The sequence below is a fragment of the Salmo salar genome, chromosome 09, assembly GCF_965601325.2.
Source record: "Salmo salar chromosome 09, fSalSal1, whole genome shotgun sequence".
NCBI classification, from domain to species: Eukaryota; Metazoa; Chordata; class Actinopteri; order Salmoniformes; family Salmonidae; genus Salmo; species Salmo salar.
The window spans coordinates 66500501-66519218 of record NC_138299.1 but is presented as its reverse complement, the minus strand read 5'-3'; the positions used below and the strand labels follow the sequence as shown (position 1 = coordinate 66519218).

General features: G+C 40.2%; 1 protein-coding gene across 4 annotated transcripts in view; it reads left to right on the top strand.

Annotated features, from left to right (window-relative positions):
- The window catches only part of LOC106611581 (teneurin-3), a 229349-nt gene that overhangs the window by 128758 nt on the left and 81873 nt on the right, over positions 1 to 18718 (top strand). For all 4 annotated transcript variants that reach the window (XM_014211944.3, XM_014211943.3, XM_014211940.3 and 1 more), the window contains exons 5-8: positions 4408 to 4646; positions 10229 to 10354; positions 13183 to 13397; positions 17773 to 17983. In XM_014211944.3, the coding sequence (XP_014067419.2) occupies positions 4408 to 4646; positions 10229 to 10354; positions 13183 to 13397; positions 17773 to 17983 (791 nt within the window). The remainder of the gene's footprint in view (positions 1 to 4407; positions 4647 to 10228; positions 10355 to 13182; positions 13398 to 17772; positions 17984 to 18718) is intronic.

The window sequence follows — 18718 nt, the reverse complement described above, 5'->3', positions numbered from 1 at the left end:
CCATTCTCCTATAACTTTAGCATGGCTTTTTAGGACAATCACAATGATTGACCACATTAGCTAATGTTATGATTCATTATAATACATTCATCGTATTATAGCCCCCATTAAGGATGTGGTATTTAAAGCATTTGCATTCAAATTTGGCCCCATTCCATATTGCTTTCATAACAAACTGTTATTTTAACTTATTGAAAAGCTGCATTCAATCACTAATGTGTTTATCCAAGAGGAAAGGTGTGGGTCCCATTTATGTGTTTTTATTAGACTCTCCCATTAAACCGTGTGTTAAGTCTATCTCTCGATATCTTCTCAAAGCAGACATTTAATTGAGAGCCCTTTGCCTATGTTGTCAAAAGGCAATAGACTGACTCATTTCCTGAAAGGCCTAATTCAACAAGTGGTCATATCTGTGCATTTCTTTTTGTCATGTCCCAATATTGAGCGCACAAGGAGACATGTATAACTATTTTAAACGGCTGATGTTTTATGATATCAGCTGTCACCTGCTTCCCTCCATTTCTATACCAACAAAACACGGCTTGAAATACTCGGACTCTCAAGCAAAGTCTAACTCTTCCTCCTCATGTTGTAGGAAAATACCCGACTTAGAACAATTAACGAATGTATTAACTTTACACAAATCTAGTAAATATGTACGAGTTTTAGGCTTTGAGACGCAATTTGAATTAAATCCAATTAATACTTTCAAAGTGAGAAACGCAGGTTTCCTAACCGAATAGATATTCTTCAGAAATTATTCCACTCAAGCTTTTGTTCCAATTCATTCTAAGAACACTCCAGCTCCTCCATTAAAGTGCTCAATTAGTTGCCAATATAACTTTGTTATTGCCTGCTCTGTTCTGTCCCAGACTATTTACCACCATGGACACATTCACAACTTATACGTGTGTGGAGGGCTTTCAACCACTCAGGTTCCACTTTTTAACGCTCGGCTCTATAGAAATACGGATATTTTCAATTACCGTTATATAAAGGCACTACTGAATCCATTATTGTGTGATTTACTCTTCTCCTCGAGAGGAAAGTCGACCCCATACACTTTGCCAGGTAATTATTATTTATATGTGATGTACTCCCATATCAGTTTAGTATTAAAAGTTAACCAAATGTTTGAAATTGATTTACGATATCTATATAGTGTGCACTATACACTGAGTGTTCAAAACCTTAAGGACACCTGCTCTTTCCATGACATAGACTGACCAGGTGAATCCAGGTGAAAGCTATTATCCCTTATTGATACCACTTCTTAAATCCAATTCAATCAGTGTAGACGAAGAGGCGGAGACAGGTTAAAGAAGGATTTTTATGCCTTGAGACCATTGACACATGTATTGTGTATTTGTGCCATTCAGAAGGTGATTGGGCAAGACAAAATATTTAAGTGCCTATAGAACTGGGAATGGTAGTAGGTGCCAGGCGCATCGGTTTGTGTCAAGAACTGCAACGCTGCTGGGTTTTTCATGCTTAACAGTTTCCCATGTGTATCAAGAATGGTCCACCACCCAAAGGACATCCAGCCACCTTGACACAACTGTAGGAAGCATTGGAGTCAAAATGGGCCAGTATCCCTGTGGAACGCTTTCGACACCTTGTGGAGTCCATGCCCTGATGAATTGACAAAGGTTGCTGGTTCAAATACTGAGCTGACAAGGTAAAAAATCTGTCTGTGTTCGTGAGCAAGGCACTTAATCCTAATTTGCTCCAGTGGCGCTGTACTACTATGGCTGCCCCTATAAAACAACACATTTCACTGCACCTATCCAGTGTATGTGACAATAAAACATATATATTTTTTCTATACCATAAATACTGTTCTCAATAAGGTGCAGTTAGGCTATACATTGACTGCCTGCTACGTCCTGTGGAATCCAGTTGAACTCTGTCACACATATTTAATAAAGAGCAGTTGAAACAGCTATTATGACACAAATTCAACGTTTGCGGTTCCAAACGCTACTTTTATAAATGGTCTGTCGGTCCTTATCAGATTCGCTTGTCAGGGGAGTCGGCTCATAAAATGAAATTATGTCTTGAGTCAGAAAATCATGCAATGATAGTTTCACGATCAGTGCCACACTCCTGAAAGAATAGAGTGTAGAGCATATCTCTGTCTTCCATGGGAAATTAAGATAATTATTCTTGTAGATATGTTTTTTTTAAATATAATTTGCGTAGATGAACTGCATTACTAAATACTTAATAAGATTGTCGTTTCTTATATGATTATCATTTAAAAAATCAAAACAACAAATTGTCGTATTTTGTGTCCGCAATGAACATATCTCTCAAGTCAATGTTTCATGTCTTAATGCTAATTAAACAAATTGACTTAGTTATGTGCAGCAGCCTGAGCGCACCGGGGAAGCATCTCAATATGGTGCCACTCTGATCTTTGCATGCACAATGGCCCAGAAACACCAAGGGACTGCCCCCTGAAAATATCATCACACAGATGAGCTCTGCTGCACTAGGCTAGCACCTGCTACAAGGTCCCCTGCTGAGAGGGCTGGTGGTTCCATGGGTTGGGGGGGGGGGGTAGTGTGAAAGAGCGATTGGGAGAGAGAAAAAAGAGAGGAAGGGGGAGGGAGAGAGTGTAAAAGATTAAAGGGGTGAGAGGGAAAGAGAGCAAGGAAGGGAGAACTACTGATAGGAAGAGAGAAAAAGACTGAGGGACAGTGAAAGGGAAAAAGAGAGATGGATTTAGGTGCCCGCTACATCGGTAGAGTGCCTGGATCAAGGTTTAAAGAGTCGTATTATTCCACCAATGCTGATGCTAACACAATGCAGTGGCTAATAGGTAGATTACATACTCAAAGGGCACTAGTGCTCATTGTTTCTAATGTACTCCCTCACCTACAGCAGGGACTTAGCTGAGGTCCAAATCCGCCCACTGTATGTTTTGTCTTTTGTCCTCACATGAGTGTTTCAAATGTCAAACTGATTACAAGGAAGTGAGTTGAGCAAAGGGAACCTGCCTTGGTTATCGCTTTTGTGTGAAGGCCATTTCAATGAGACTTACACACTCATGCATGCGCACCCACACACACACAGACACAAACGCACACACATCAATAGAGCTGCCCGAATTACTATAGTAATGTGCTTCCTTGCTTACGCTCCTTCTAATCGATTACGTATGGTCATCCAGTGTGTATAGCCGCAGACATTTATACCGCCACTCTGTTTGGTAATCATTTCCAAAAACATTTCCTCTGAGCCACCACTGTTTGCACGCAGTCTGCTATCCTACTCTATGTATGTCCACCAGACTGGTATTCAGAACACAACAGTGCTTTATATTCTGCAGATGAGTAGTGGGACCTGATATGCAATAATCCATTTAGTGTGAACTAACCTTTTGTATTGGCTATTTTATTCAATATCAATGTGAAATGGCACCATTTGTTGCATTCTCATAGCCAAGCAGCAAGTAAATAGGCCCCAGTATTCACGGTATGCTCAAATCAATATCACGGCACAAATCAGAAATAAGTATGCCGCCCACCCCTTTTTCTGACCAATCAGTGACTTGAATCCATTAACCTGTGAGAAAAGAAAAATTGACATATTCCAGATCCCTAAACTCATAATACACATGAATATGCTTTACCTCCAACTTTTCAAACAAGCTGCTGAATCCACCATACAGTCTGTGCCAGATCTGTGAATACCCCTGTTTGAATACCACACATCATTCTGAGTGACATACTGTAGCTTTATAAATCATTTAGCAGATGCTTTTAGCAAAAGTGACTTACAGAACTGTCAATGTTGTGAATATAGTGACACATTTTGTGGAGTGGCGGTAAGGATGGCATTATAACCTCATGGCTCTGTTTATCGAACCCAAAATCACACCAACAGATTAGTGGCACAACAGGAAGATTCTTACCAACAGTTAGTGGAGGGCCGGACGATGTGATAGCTAGAGAGGCATCAAGGCATAATTTGCCAATTTCAGAGATTTTCACGTGGGTTTAAAAAGTTAATAGACAAAGCCAGGGTAGTGCTTGTGATTAAAACCCTTTAATTACCCATAATGGCCTTTCGTACATGATACTGACATGTCCATGTTTTCTCTTACAAAAGAGATGTCCTTTTAATGAGATTAGCCTGAATAAATAGTTTGCTATTCTGTGACTCAGTTGGTAGAGCATTGTACTTACAATGCCAGGGTTGTGGGTTCAATTCCTGTTGGGGCCACATATGAAAAACATTTGCACGGATGACTAAGACCCTTTGTTTCATAGTGTCTGCTAAATGGCATGTATTTTATATTAAATAAATGTTAAATAGGAATACATAACCAAATATATATATTTTTTCTGTCTTCATCATTATCTAATATTCATGTATACATTTTCTGTTTTGTTTCCCCAGACACTTCCTCTTTAAAACGGGCACAGGAACAACCCCTTTCTTTAGCACACCAACCCCAGGTTACACCATGGCAACAGGGGCAGTGTACTCCACACCGGCACGCCCCCTACCCAGAAACACCCTCTCTAGAGGGGCTTTCAAGTTAAAAAAATCGCCCAAGCACTGTTCCTGGAGGTGCACCGCCCTGAGTGCAGTGGGCGTGGCTGTCCTGCTGTCAATCATCCTCTGCTATTGTATAGGTAACTATAGCCCCTCCTTATTGACATTGTTGAATTAGTCCGTAGTTAACCATGACCCTTCCTGCTTGCACTGTACTCTGTTTATATTGTGTATTATGTAGTATAGATAGCTGTAGGTCTACCCCCCCCCCCCCAAAAAAAAGACAAGCTAAGTATAGAAAAGAGCATAATAGCAATCATCCCTACATACATGGACAACTATGGGTACTACAACTATTTTCAAAGGCCTTTCAAAGATATTATACTTACAAATATAAATGGCTTGCCATTCAACCTTAGTGGTGAAACAGCCTTCAGTTCTCAGGAGAGACTTCCTGATAGACAAGTTGACTTGACTGAATGGCTTTGAGTCAGCTCAATCAGCATTGACTGACGACTTTATAAGCTGTGCTAAAAGTGGATCTTCTCATTGGTAAGATAATTGGTAAGATAATGCTCTTTCAGCATTACCTTGCATTATCTTGCTGAGCAGATATTGCAGACTTTAGGATATTATTCCACCAGTCGTCGTATGTCAGTCGGATACAGAGACATGTCCCGATGACACTGTCGTGTTTGAATCTGTCACATCATGGCAGTTCCACTGACAAGGGCTCTGCATCATCCTGCTATTCTGATAAAACACCCACAGTGTGGCATCACTGACAGCAGGTTAGCGTTTTTTGTCATGAATCTTGTTCTGGGGGCAGCTCTGCAGAGTGGTCACTAGCTAGCACAGCCACAAAGTCATTAAAACAAATTTTAAATGTAACCTTAACCAGACTGCTAACCTTAATGCCTAACCCTAAACTTAAATTAAGAAGAAAAAGCTTTTTTTTCATGCATTTTTACAATATAGCCAATTTTGACTTTGCAGCTAGCCTATCTAAGGGGAAATCGCTCAGTTCTGCCTCCATGACAAGACTCATGACAATAAACGTCAACCTGCTCACTGACATGACCCACTCCTATCCATTGGAGCCCTGAAAGACAGACAGTTTAAATTCACCTCGACACCCTACAATAACACTGTCTAGAGAACAACACACCCAGCACCCTACTGACAACATTAGTTTATCACAAGGTTGTCACTTGTCATGACTGACCTTCTCACAACCTATTTGCAACATTGTGACAACGTCATCTGTTGATGTGGAATAACCCCGAAAACAAGTGAACTATCCTAAGAACTTGAAAGCCTTCATCTCCAAAGTGTTTTGAGAAGAAGTGAGGGAGGGGATGCGAGGAATCGAGAGCTGTAAGACTTTCTGGTGAAACAAATGTCTTTCAGGAAGTGCTTTCATCTCTTTCATTAGCGAACCATTTTCCCCTATACGACATAATTCCCTCTCAGAATGGGCTTTGCCAGGTTTTTACAGCATGCATCAAAGATGACTTCTCACTAACCTTTAGCGGCTTGACCATAGCGATAAAACAGGTGGAGATTTATCTGTCCTAACTGTCTTCCTGAGTGATACACACTCTTAATCTTGGTCTGTGTGACTTTCTCCTGAACTGCCATAAGATTCATATGGTGCTGAAGGGAGGACAGGATGACATGCTCGTATAGAGAGAAATAGGTCTGTGTAGAAATGATGCAATGGAGAAGACCGGGGAGAGTGCTCTCCATAGCAGAGGGCCATAAAAGTACATTATCCCTTTATGATCTGGACCCTGTTTTTTTTGTGATTCATGTTTTTATCGTGCTCTATCATAACTTGCATGTGATTTTACTGTGTGTGTTTTGTGGGTTGTATTGTTTCTGGATTCCGCTTATACGGCTTATGAGTGCGCCGATGGCTTAAGGGTGTGTTTGCGTTCGTGTGTGCCTGTGAGTGCATGAGTGTGTTTGCCAAGTGGGAGTTCCTATTGGTGTGAGTGTGGGAGTTCAACAGATATAGGCTTTCTTTGCCACTTGCCTCAGGTTGAGTTTTTCACCTTCCTCTCTTTCATCTGCAGCCAAAACACCTGCCAGGTGCAATGTCTTAAATAGCTTCAATATACACTCATATACTTTGCCTCTGCCAGCCCCCAGATAAGAAACACAGTCCCACACATACAGAACATACAAGGAAACTCTCATGAGCTCTTACATGCACTCTCACATGGTCTCTTTCTCTCTCGCACTCTCTATCTCTCGCTCTCTCTTTCACTCTCTCTCTCTAACACACACGCACGCACGCACGCACACACACACGCGCACACACACACACACACACACACACACACACACACACACACACACACACACACACACACACACACACACACACACACACACACACACACACACACACACACACACACACACATTAGCAAGTCAAGTCAGTAAACAAAAAACAACTATACTGAATAAAATATAAATGCAAGATGTAAAGTGTTGGTCCCATTTTAAATGAGCTGAAATAAGAGATCCTAGAAATGTTCCATATGCACAAAAAGTGTATTCTCAAATTTAGTGCACACATTTTTGAGTGAGCATTTCAGCCTTTGTCAAGATAATCCATCCAGCTGACAGGTGTGGCATATCAAGAAGGTGATTAAACAGCATGATCATTACGCAGGTGCATCTTGTGCGGGGGACAATAAAAGGCCACTCTAAAATGTGCCGTTTTGTCACACAACGCAATGCCACAGATGTCTCAAGTTTTGTGGCTGTGTGCAAGTGTCATGATGACTGCAGAAATGTCCACCAGAGCTGTTGCCAGAGAATTCAATGTTAATTTCTCTACCATAAGCTAACGCCAACATTGTTGTAAAGAATTTGGCAGTGCCTCCCACTGGCCTCACAACTGCAGACCACATGTAACCACTCCAGCCCAGGACCTCCACATCTGGCTTCTTCCCCTGCAGGATTGTCTGAGGGGAGGGGGGGGGGGGGGGGGGGGTGAGGAGTATTTCTGTCAGTAATAAAGCGCTTTTGTGGGGAAAAAGTCATTCTGATTGGCAGTGCCTGGCTCCCCATTGAGTGGGCTTGACACCCAGGCCCACCAATGGCTGCCCAGTCATGTGAAATCCATAGATTAGGGCCTAATGAATGACTGATTTCCTTATATGAACTGTAACGCAGCAACTTCTTTGAAATTGTTGCATTTATATTTTTGTTCAGTATGACTGACACCAGGCTGCATCCATATGCATCCATCTAATTTCTCCCAACTTTTCAAAAATGTGATCCCATTCTGCATTCTCTCTGATTCCGCTGCATTGTTTCTCCTTGCGAGTTAGCTATGTATTTTCTGCAGTTAAGACCCTATACCCTCTAGCCCTGCAAGGAGTGTGTTTTGAAAAAAGTTTTGATTCAGATCAAACCACTCAGAAATCCGAAACGGTGGAGTTTGGCCTCCTCAGCACGGCTCCACAGCTGACAATCTTTGAAGGAGTCTCACCCTCTCACTGTGTTCATAGAAGACCAAGTCTCCCCAAACAACAAGACACAGCTTGATAGCATCTTATTCAGAGACAGGGGTTGGAGGAATAAAATTGCATTTGGTTGGTTACGCAATACTAGACTAGCTTAAAACCTCTTTGGGCTAGGGGACAGTATTTTCACGGCCGGATAAAAAACATACCCGATTTAAACTGGTACCTACTCTTACCCAGAAATGAGAATATGCATATGATTAGATTAGATTTGGATAGAAAACACTCTGAAGCTTCTAAAACTGTTTGAATGGTGTCTGTGAGTATAACAGAACTCATATGGCAGGCAAAAAACTGAGGAGATTCCAAGCAGGAAGTGGCCTGTCTGCGAATATTTAGTCCTTCTGTTGCATCTCTATCGAATCTACAGTATCTTAGCTGTTACGTGACACTTTCTAAGGCTTACATTGACTCTCTAAAGCCTTCAGAAAGCGGATTGAGGTGTCTCCTGTCTCTGGGCAAAGTACAGGAGCAGAGTTTGTCAGTGGTCTGCCTTGTGACTAAGAGATGGGAGATGCGCATTCACGAGACCTCGCCATTTTTTCTTTTCCCTCTTTGAATGAATACAACATTGTCCGGTTGGAATATTATCGCTTTTTTACGAGAAAAGTACCATAAAAATAGATTTTAAACAGCGTTTGACATGCTTCTAAGTACGGTAATGGAACATTTAGAATTGTTTTGTCTCGATATGCGCTCGCGCGTTACCCTTTGGATAGTGCTCTGAATGCACGAACAAAACGGAGGTATTTGCACATAACTATGGATTATTTGGAACAAAAACAACATTTGTTGTGGAAGTAGCAGTCCTGGGAGTGCATTCTGACGAAGAACAGCAAAGGTAATCCAATTTTTCTAATACTAATTCTGAGTTTAGTGAGCCCCGAATTTGGCGGGTGTCAAAATAGCTCGCCCTGACGGCTGAGCTATGTACTCAGAATATTGCAAAATGTGCTTTTGCCGAAAAGCTATTTTAAAATCGGACATAGCGATTGCTTAAAGGAGTTGTGTATCTATAATTCTTAAAATAATTGTAATGTATTTTGTCAACATTTATCATGAGTAATTTAGTAAATTCACCGGAAGTTTTCGGTGGGAATACGATTTCTGAACATCACATGCTAATGTAAAAAGCAGTTTTTTGATATAAATATGAACTTGATTGAACAAAACATGCATGTATTGTATGACATAATGTCCTAGGAGTGTCATCTGATGAAGATCATCAGAGGTTAGTGATGCATTTAGCTGTGTTTTGGGTTTTTGTGACATATATGCTTGCTTTGAAAATGGCTGTGTGATTATTTGTGTCTATGTACTCTCCTAACATAATCTAATGTTTTGCTTTCGCTGTAAAGCCTTTTTGAAATCGGACAATGTGGTTGCATTAACGAGAGTCTTATCTTTAAAATGGTGTAAAATAGTTGATTGTTTGAAAAAATGGAATTGTGATATTTTTGTGGATTTGTATTTCGCGCCCTGCGATGCCATTGGCTGTTGGCGAGGGGTTCCGCAGGCGGAACGGGGTTCCGCTGGCGGAACGTCTGTCCTCAACAGGTTAACTAGATAGTTTGAGGCTCGAAGACACTTTTACTCTCTGATACACAAACACACATAGAAACAATTCGGTTTTCAGATTTTTTTGTTGTTGATTTAGGGGTGTCCTTGTATTGCTTGTTTTTGAATTGCTTGCTTTTTATTAGAGGCGTTGAGGAGTAGACCCTCATCTGCCTCCTCCTGTATGTTTGGTGACAAATGTTTGGGTTTTTAAGTACAACGTCCCACTGTGCTCTTTGATGCAGTGCTGTTTGTGTCCCGACACTCTAGTGTGCCTAAAGAGGCACAGCAGTGTTCCTCCTCTCCTCAGTATTGATTGTGCTTGCTGTGTCTGGGCCCTGTAGAGTTTTACAGTAGAGCACTTAGCCTACATGGGGAACACCCATAGTAAGCTAACCTAGTACAAAATAATTCCCACTCTTTAGTATTTCTTAGACATTGAAGATGTAGGGCCACATATAGAAGGATTTAATGCAGAGGGGACAAGGTCACCCCAGGTCACAAAATTATGTCTTGTCTGATCTCTTTTTCCTGGAAATGCTGTCCAGCAAGTGTTGTGTCTTAGCGATTTGATTTGGTTTGCCCTAACCCTAGTATACTCCACTGTTTTGTTCACATTACAGCAATGCACTTTTTCGGCCTCAACTGGCAACTTCAAGAAACAGAAAACCAACCCACATTTGAGAATGGAGGGGTGAAGACTTTGCCCACTCAACCAAACATACTGACACCACTCTCAGCTGACTATGGTAAGGACCTTAGCTAAACCTATTCAGATAGCCCTTTACCTAAATATTTAGCATACATTTGAGGAAGGAACACAACATATTTCTAAGTTTCTGAATGTGTTTGTAGCCCTAAATTGCACTGGGTGCTTGTTTGTTTGTTCATCCGGCTTGCTAATGTGATGCATTTGGCTCAGCACAAAAATGGTCCCAAAAGCAGCCTTGCCTATACTGTAGATACCTTCTGAATTGTCCAGACAGCTTTGCACAACCTAATCATTATACTGTACCCCATTCAGCCTTTACCAGTAGAGGTAATTTTGTATGCGATGTCTGCCACGTGTGCCACCTTCCTTCCCCTTTACAGCAAAAGGCCACTGACTTAATCTTTGCACATTATTAGGTATTTAAGATGCACTGCCATGATGGTATTCATTGGGTTTGAGGAGGCAGGTGAAAGCTTAGTGTGATTTAAACTGGTCTAGATTTAAAACCTTGTTAGTAGTGCTAATGAAGATAGCAGGAGGCTCGTTTTGGGACTGTTTAAAGGCAATCGATAGCAGGCCATTTTCTCAGGCCATTTTCTCTCTGGAGGCAAACGTGTCTCTGTATGTCTTCATTTTGGCGCCATTTTGGCGCCAAGTGACAGGAAAGGCCCTCATGCAAAAAACACCCACACAAACAAAGATAGAAAACACCCACATTAACGACCTTCACAGGTATTAATGGAGCACCTAAATCACAAATGGACCACTCTTGGTTTTTATGGTCTTTATTTTAAACTGTGAAGTGGGAAGCTGACATAACTTCATAGACGGATTCATACCAAGAATTTTGGATTAATATTGTCTGTTATAATCTAAACTCCGGAGGGCCATTGTGAGAAAAATGTAAATAATTTTTATTTACATTTAATTTCAGTAGTCCTGCTTTAGTTCCACTCACATGTTTATTCTAAGTGGTTTTTGAAATAATTATCAGGAAACAGATTTTAACATTAATGCTTTGATCATGACATCACTGTACACGGAAGTAGGGTATTTAACTTTTCATTTGAGAAAAAGTCAAATCATTTTTTTTTCATCACATGCTTCGTAGGTGTGGACTAACAGTGAAATGCTTACTTCCAAACAATGCAGAGAGAAAAAGAATAGAGAAATAATAGAAAAGTAAATAATAGATGCAGTAATAATAGATACACAATGAGTCATGATAACTTGGCTATATACAAGAGGTACCAGTACAGAGTTGATGTGGAGGGTACAAGTTAATTGAGGTAGAGACTATATCACAGGAGGTTGGTGGTACCTTAATTGGGGAGGACGGGCTCGTGGTAATGACTGGAACGGAATAAGTGGTATGGTATCAAAAACATCAAACAGATGGTTTCCATGTGTTTGATGCCATTATATTTGCTCCGTTCCAGCCATTATTATGAGCCGTCCTCCCCTCAGCAGCCTCCACTGTACTGTATGTACATATAACTAGGGAAAAAGTGACAGATAGTGAACAGTAGCAGCAGCGTATGTGATGAGTCAAGAAAGTGAGTGCAAAAAGGGTCAATAGTCCGGGTAGCTATTTGGTTAACTATTTAACTATTTAGCCGCGTAATGGCTTGGGGTTAGAAGCTGTTCGTGGTCCTGTTGGTTCCAGACTTGGTGCATCAGTACCGCTTGCCATGCGGTAGCAGAGAGAACAGTCTATGACTTGGGTGGCTGGAGTCTTTGACAATTTTTGGGCCCTTCCTGTGGCACCGCCTGAAATAGAGATCCACATCATATTATGCATGATTTTACTTGGGAACAGATTTCCAAAATTAAGGTCACTTGGAGCTGATTTCCTGGTGTTTTTACAGTGCTTTATGTCTAACAAAATACCCCAAAAAAGGGGAACCCTGTTATAGGCTGTCTCATTGTCGTTTGTGATCAGGCCTACCGCCGTCGTGTCGTCGGCAAATGTATGTTTGATCGTAACTCAGGCAGAGTCATGTTTAAGTGGGTGTCTTTGCAGCTACATTAACCTTTTAAAAGCACCTCCCCGTCCTTTTGATGTATTGTTACAGTACTGTATCAGGTAGTGTATCAGCTATTACATTTAGATCCTAAACATTAGTGAATCACCAGTACCACAAAAAAGAAAGGGAAACAGATGGTGGAACGATCTGTTCCAGTCTCATAATGGTGCAACCAGCTAGGGTCTATTTGAGTGGGAATAAAGAAGTTTGTACAGCATAATCAACTGAATTTGTACCAGGAAGTAGAAATATCTGTAACTGCTTAATTAAGCTCACTTGTATTTCTATGTTGGACTGTGCCTCACCTAATGAGCAGGACTCATATCATGAGGGCCAGCGATATAGACTGTGAGCCATGTGTCTGTATCATATCAAATCAAGCTTTATTTATACAGCACATTTCAGACATGGAATGCAATGCGATGTGCGTCACAGGAAAAAAATAAAAATAAAACAGAAATATTTATTACACAACAAACATAAGAGGATGAAAAACAACAGAAAAACAAGAGAAACTGAACAACTAGCACCAAAGGAAAAGCAAGGCTGAAAAGGTGTGTTTTTAAGATCTCTTTTAAATATGTCCACAGTTTTGGCCTCCCTCAGATTGTCTGGCAGGCTATTCCAGAGGCTGGGGCATAATGACTAAAGGCTGCTTCTCCATCATTTTATTTCAATCAAGGTGATATTGAAAATGTTATCATTTTACCAAAAATGGGTTCACAGAACACAAGAACAGATGTTTGTAAAACTGTAACTGGGGTTTCAGAGAGCTTGTATAGGTATAGTTTTCGAATATGGTGATGAACGATAAGTGCTCTCTCTTTCTCCCTTCCAGGCAGGAATGGTGCAGCCCATCAGGAAAACAGCTCCGTTGACACCGGGCAAGTGGAAGTGGGCAGGAGGGTCAGTCAGGGAATACCGCCAGGGGTGTTCTGGCGCTCTCGGCTGGCTATGGAACATCCACGCTTCCTCAAGTTCAACATCTCTGTTCAGAAGAATGCACTGGTTGGGGTCTACGGGAGGAAGGGTCTCCCACCATCTCACACACAGGTAAATGCTACATCTGTTGAGTAGGGTGTAAAAATCTGACTATGAATTTTGCAAAATGACAAACAAATCCACTGCCATGCTTAGAATATTCCCCTTTTCAGTTTTATCTTCACAAAGTAAAGTGTTTGAAGTGTCCCAAGGCAAAGTTTTATTTGTAGCACTGTTCATCAACTGAATGACCAGATTCTAATCCTTGAGCGGATGGTCGGGGGGCAGGAACATAATTACAAATAATTTGTAGACTGCAAATTTACCGCAAGAAGCCCAAACATATATAATGTCAATATCGGGTGTATGAGAGGCAAAGTCAGGTGCAGGAGAGAAGCGAAATGTAACCAAGTGCACTTTATTGTAGTTCCAAAATACGAGAGCACTACATAAATCAAAATGCGCTCAAAACCACGGAACATAACCAAAGTAAAGCGCATAAATCAAACACCACAAAAACATGAAACAATTACACACAAAACATGATGGGAAACAGAGGGCTAAATACAAGTAGATTGATTGGGGAAATGATAACCAGGTGTGTATGGAAACAAGACAAACGGATAATAGAAAAATGGAGCGCCGATGGCTAGAAAACCAGTGACGTCGATTGCCGAATGCTGCCCGAACAAGGAAAGGAGCCGACTTCGGCGGAAGTTGTGACAACTAAAGCATAATAATTTCAAACCTTGCTTACGTTTGTATACAATCACATCGTATTATGTATGGTAATAGTTGGGAACAGATTTACAAAATTAAAATCAATTGGAGCTCATTTACTGGTATTTTATGTCCAACAATTAAAATTATATATATACATACAGTACATATATTTCTTTTTTTGCTCAGAGTTCCCCAAATGGCTCGCTGGCTGCCAGTTGGGGAACCCTGACTTAAAGGGTTGTGACCAAGCAGTGGCTATTTTCCACTTTGCTCTAGAGCAAAAGCTTTCAACTTCACCTTTTTGACATTCTCTGACTTGACTTATTGAAGAAGAGCCTCTTTCAGTCGGGCCACTATCAAAAGAAAAAGAAAGTTCAAAACAAATTACAACAGGAAAGAAGGGATTACAAGATGAAAGAAGGAAGGAACCCAACAAAATCAAAGACAACAAACAGAGTCCTAAAGAAAGAAGCCTCCTTTTATGTCCAAGGCGATTGCTGTGCAGGAAACTGTCAATGCCTAGACACAAAGTCCACCACCACTGCCTTAGAAACGGAAAGTTAAATTGCCAGGGAGATAAATCGATGTGTTTACTTAACTGAGCATGAAAGACCCCAATGAGAGATATTGACCGTTGGTTACATTTACAGCCTGAGGAGAGGAAGAACTTTAAAGTGCATCACCTACCCCTCAAAAGAAAATAAAAAAAACTATTGATTTGTTATTGAGCGTCTTACTCTGCATGAATTATCAATTGTTTAAAACGATGTTTTTTTGAAGAAATTATCAACACTAGTTTGAATTCCCAAGTACTAGCTAATCATTTTTAACAATATTTTTTAGGGGGTAGATCAGCTTTAATATTGCAGATAGATTGTAGCTTCCATCAGTGTAATTGTCTGCATCATTTCCAATCCCCCATATATTTTTTGTAAATATATACAGTACCAGTCAAAGGTTTGGACACACCTACTCATTCAAGGTTTTTCTTTATTTTTGCTATTTCCTACATTGTAGAATAATAGTGAAGACATCAACACTATGAAATAACACATATGGAATCATGTAGTAATCAAAAAAGTGTAGATGAGATGGACCGCAGAGTGAATGAAAAGCAGCCAACAAGTGCTCAGCATATGTGGGAACTCCTTCAAGACTGTTGGAAAGGCATTCCAGGTGAAGCTGGTTGAGAGAATGCCAAGAGTGTGCAAAGCTGTCATTAAGGCAAAGGGTGGCTACTTTGAAGAATCTCAAATATAAAATATATTTTGATTTGGTTTAACACTTTTTTGGTTTCTACATATTTCCATTTGTGTTATTTCATAGTTTTGATGTCTTCGCTATTATTCTACAATGTAGAAAATAGTAAAAATAAAGATAAACCGTTGAATGAGTAGATGTGTCCAAACTTTCGACTGGTACTAATATATATATATATATATAATTATACATTCTTTGTATATATAGAGTGCCTTACAAAAGTATTCATCCCCCTTGGCATTTGTACTATTTTGTTGCATTACAACCTGTAATTTAAATGGATTTTTATCTGGATTTCATGTAATGGACATACACAAAATAGTCCAGATTGGTGAAGTGAAATTTAAAAAAGAATTTTCATAAAATACCAAAATAATTAAAAACGGAAAAGTGGTGCGTGCATCTGTATTCACCCCCTTTGCCATGAAGCCCCTAAATAAGATCTGGTGCAAATAATTACCTTCAGAAGTCACATAATTTGTTAAATAAAGTCCACCTGTGTGCAATCTAAGTGACACATGATCTGTCACATAATCTCAGTATATATACACCTGTTCTGAAAGGCCCCAGTGTCTGCAACACCACTAAGCAAGGGGCACCACCAAGCAAGCGGCACCATGAAGACCAAGGAGCTCTCCAAACAGGTCAGGGACAACGTTGTGGAGAAGTACAGATCAGGGTTGGGTTAGAAAATAATATCTGAAACTTGGAACTATGGAAGAAGGTACTCTGGTCAGATGAGACTAAAATGTAGCTTTATGGCCATCAAGAAAACACTATGTCTGGCGCAAACCCAACTCATCTCATTACACCGAGAACACCATCCCCACAGTGAAGCATGGTAGTGTCAGTATCATGCTGTGGGGATGTTTTTCATCGGCAGGGACTGGGAAACTGGTCAGAATTGAAGGAATGATGGATGGTATATGGCACAGCTGTCAATGTTTGTTGTCCTTAAATGAAGCTGGTATACGTTTCTATTCATCACAATTTTCTTTAACCAATTTTGGTCTTAAATGCAGGGCTGACAGACAAGTTTCTTACTTTTTTCCCCCTTCTACTTGCCTCTTCCATTTTTGCGGTAATGCTGCAATTAGTTGGTTGTAATTTTTGGTAGAGCAGACATTTCCATATATTTTTGTTTGCTGCATGTGTGACATAACTCCACCAGTCCTATTTATGATGTTATTTACAAAGATTATAACTGTTTTAAACATTTATTTTTCAATAATATTATATTTCAGTTTAACCACAATTTTTGTTGTGTTACATGTTCTGTCTTTTCTGGTGGATTAAACTGAAATTGCAACCAACTTCCTGTATCTTGTTTTAAAAATAGCGATATTTTGGAGATTATTTCCTTTTCAAATAACCAAAAGTTATCTGAATAAATGAAAAAAGGCGATTCTTGAACAAGGGGTGAGACATTTTTACTATTCTGCTTGAGAACCAGTTTGGATGTAAGTATAACTTTTGTATGACTGAAGCCTTTAGTGAGAAGTCTAATGCTTTAATATTTAGTAGACACAAAGTCCACCACCACTACCTTAGAAACGGTCTGTTAAATTGCCAGGGAGAAAAATCGATGTGTTTACTTAACTGAGCATGAAAGACCCCAATGAGAGATATTGACCGTTGGTTGCATTCACAGCCTGAGTAGAGGAATAACTTTAAAGTCACCTACCCCTCAAAAAAAGAATAATAACTACATTTGTTATTGTTTTACTCTGCATGATTCATCAATTGTCTAAAACTAGGTTTTGTGAAGAAATGATCAACAATATTTTGAATTCCCAAGTACTAGCTAATAATTATTTTGTGGTTCATTTGGTGGCCAAGCTAGGCTTGGCTTCTTGTCCATTATTATTTGCTCCTATTGTTAGATTGAGAATGAGCCTTTGCCAAGGAAACAATATGTACACACTGATCTGGGAGTAAAGGAATGTTTGGGTTTTGGACTTTTCTTACTTGGCCCCCTGGCCACCAACACAAAATTGCCTACATCAGCAGGGTAATATCTCTTATCTACCCCTCAGCTCCTCTCAAAAGGGTTTAAACCACTGAGTGTTGACTTGGCTCACCCTTGCTTTAATGCTTTATTTCCTATCCGTACTGAGTTAGTTGGAGAGTTGCTTTGTGTTGTGTCCGCTGCATGTCCCATTTCTGATACTAAATCCTTTTTTAATGTGCCTTTAACTTCTTTCAACACCCTGTTTTGTGTTTGTGTGACTGAAATACAGAATGACATACAGAATGAAAAGGATCATTCTTCTGGAAAATCTTTACTTCGACTCAATTCAATCATGGATAGCTCCTTTAATGTAAAATTAGAATTTTTTTCAACAGATATTTTCCCTATATGCACCTGGAACTACAAAGAATGTCACGTCAGAATTTTCATAATCTTATGTCGAGTGACCAATGAATAAGTCCCAACTGACTTCTCTGCTCCACCTTTCTTCAGTATGACTTTGTGGAGCTGCTGGATGGCAGCAAACTCATCGCCAAAGAGAGGCGGGCTTCCACGGAGCCGGAAGCCAGAGGGCAGATGGAGCACCAGGTCAGCCTCCACCAAGCTGGCTTCATCCAGTACCTGGATTCTGGGGTGTGGCATCTGGCCTTCTACAATGATGGGAAGAGCCCGGAGACAGTATCATACAACACCATCATCCTTGGTAAGGGCCACCCCTGTAGAAATGGGTGAGGAGGGCACTGTAGATTTGTGTTAAGGTACTTATTGAAGATTATTTTTCCCCAAGTTACTGTGTGAACTTTCCTCCTTAGAGAATGACTGGATAGTTGCCACTGGCAGGCCAGATTACCACATACATACACTAATCAAGAATTTAAACTACATCTACAGACTATATGGTGCAAGCATAATTTGTTGATTGGGCTGTGTGAATTGTCTTATGCATATTTTATGCCTTTGCATAGAATGAACATCACTATCCCTTAGGACAGCCTTCTCATTGTTGTGCTTGCTCAGGAATTGTGCTGTGGGAAAAGAGAAAACGGGCTGAGTTTTGCCTTGGGGAATTCCGTCAATCTGTTTCTTAAGATATGGAGTTATCGATATCCAATGTCAAAATTGCCAGAATCTGTTGAAACCAGGGTTTGGAAACAAAATTATTTTCCAATCATTTCGTACTAAATAGAACCATTATTTTTCTTGTTCCGATCTGCAAAATAAAGTTCTGGACTGGATCGAACCCGCCAAAAATAACGGTTTATATCGTTCCTTCTGTTCCTTTTTAAGGATCTAAAATAGATGTCTTCTTTTCTTTAGCTCGACATTAAATTACTTCACCAATCAGTGCAGATAGAGCTGCTTGCTATGGAGCGGGCAAGCTATAATTGTTTAACTACATGCATTGGACAGACAAGTGTAGGGTGAGACATGTGACAAA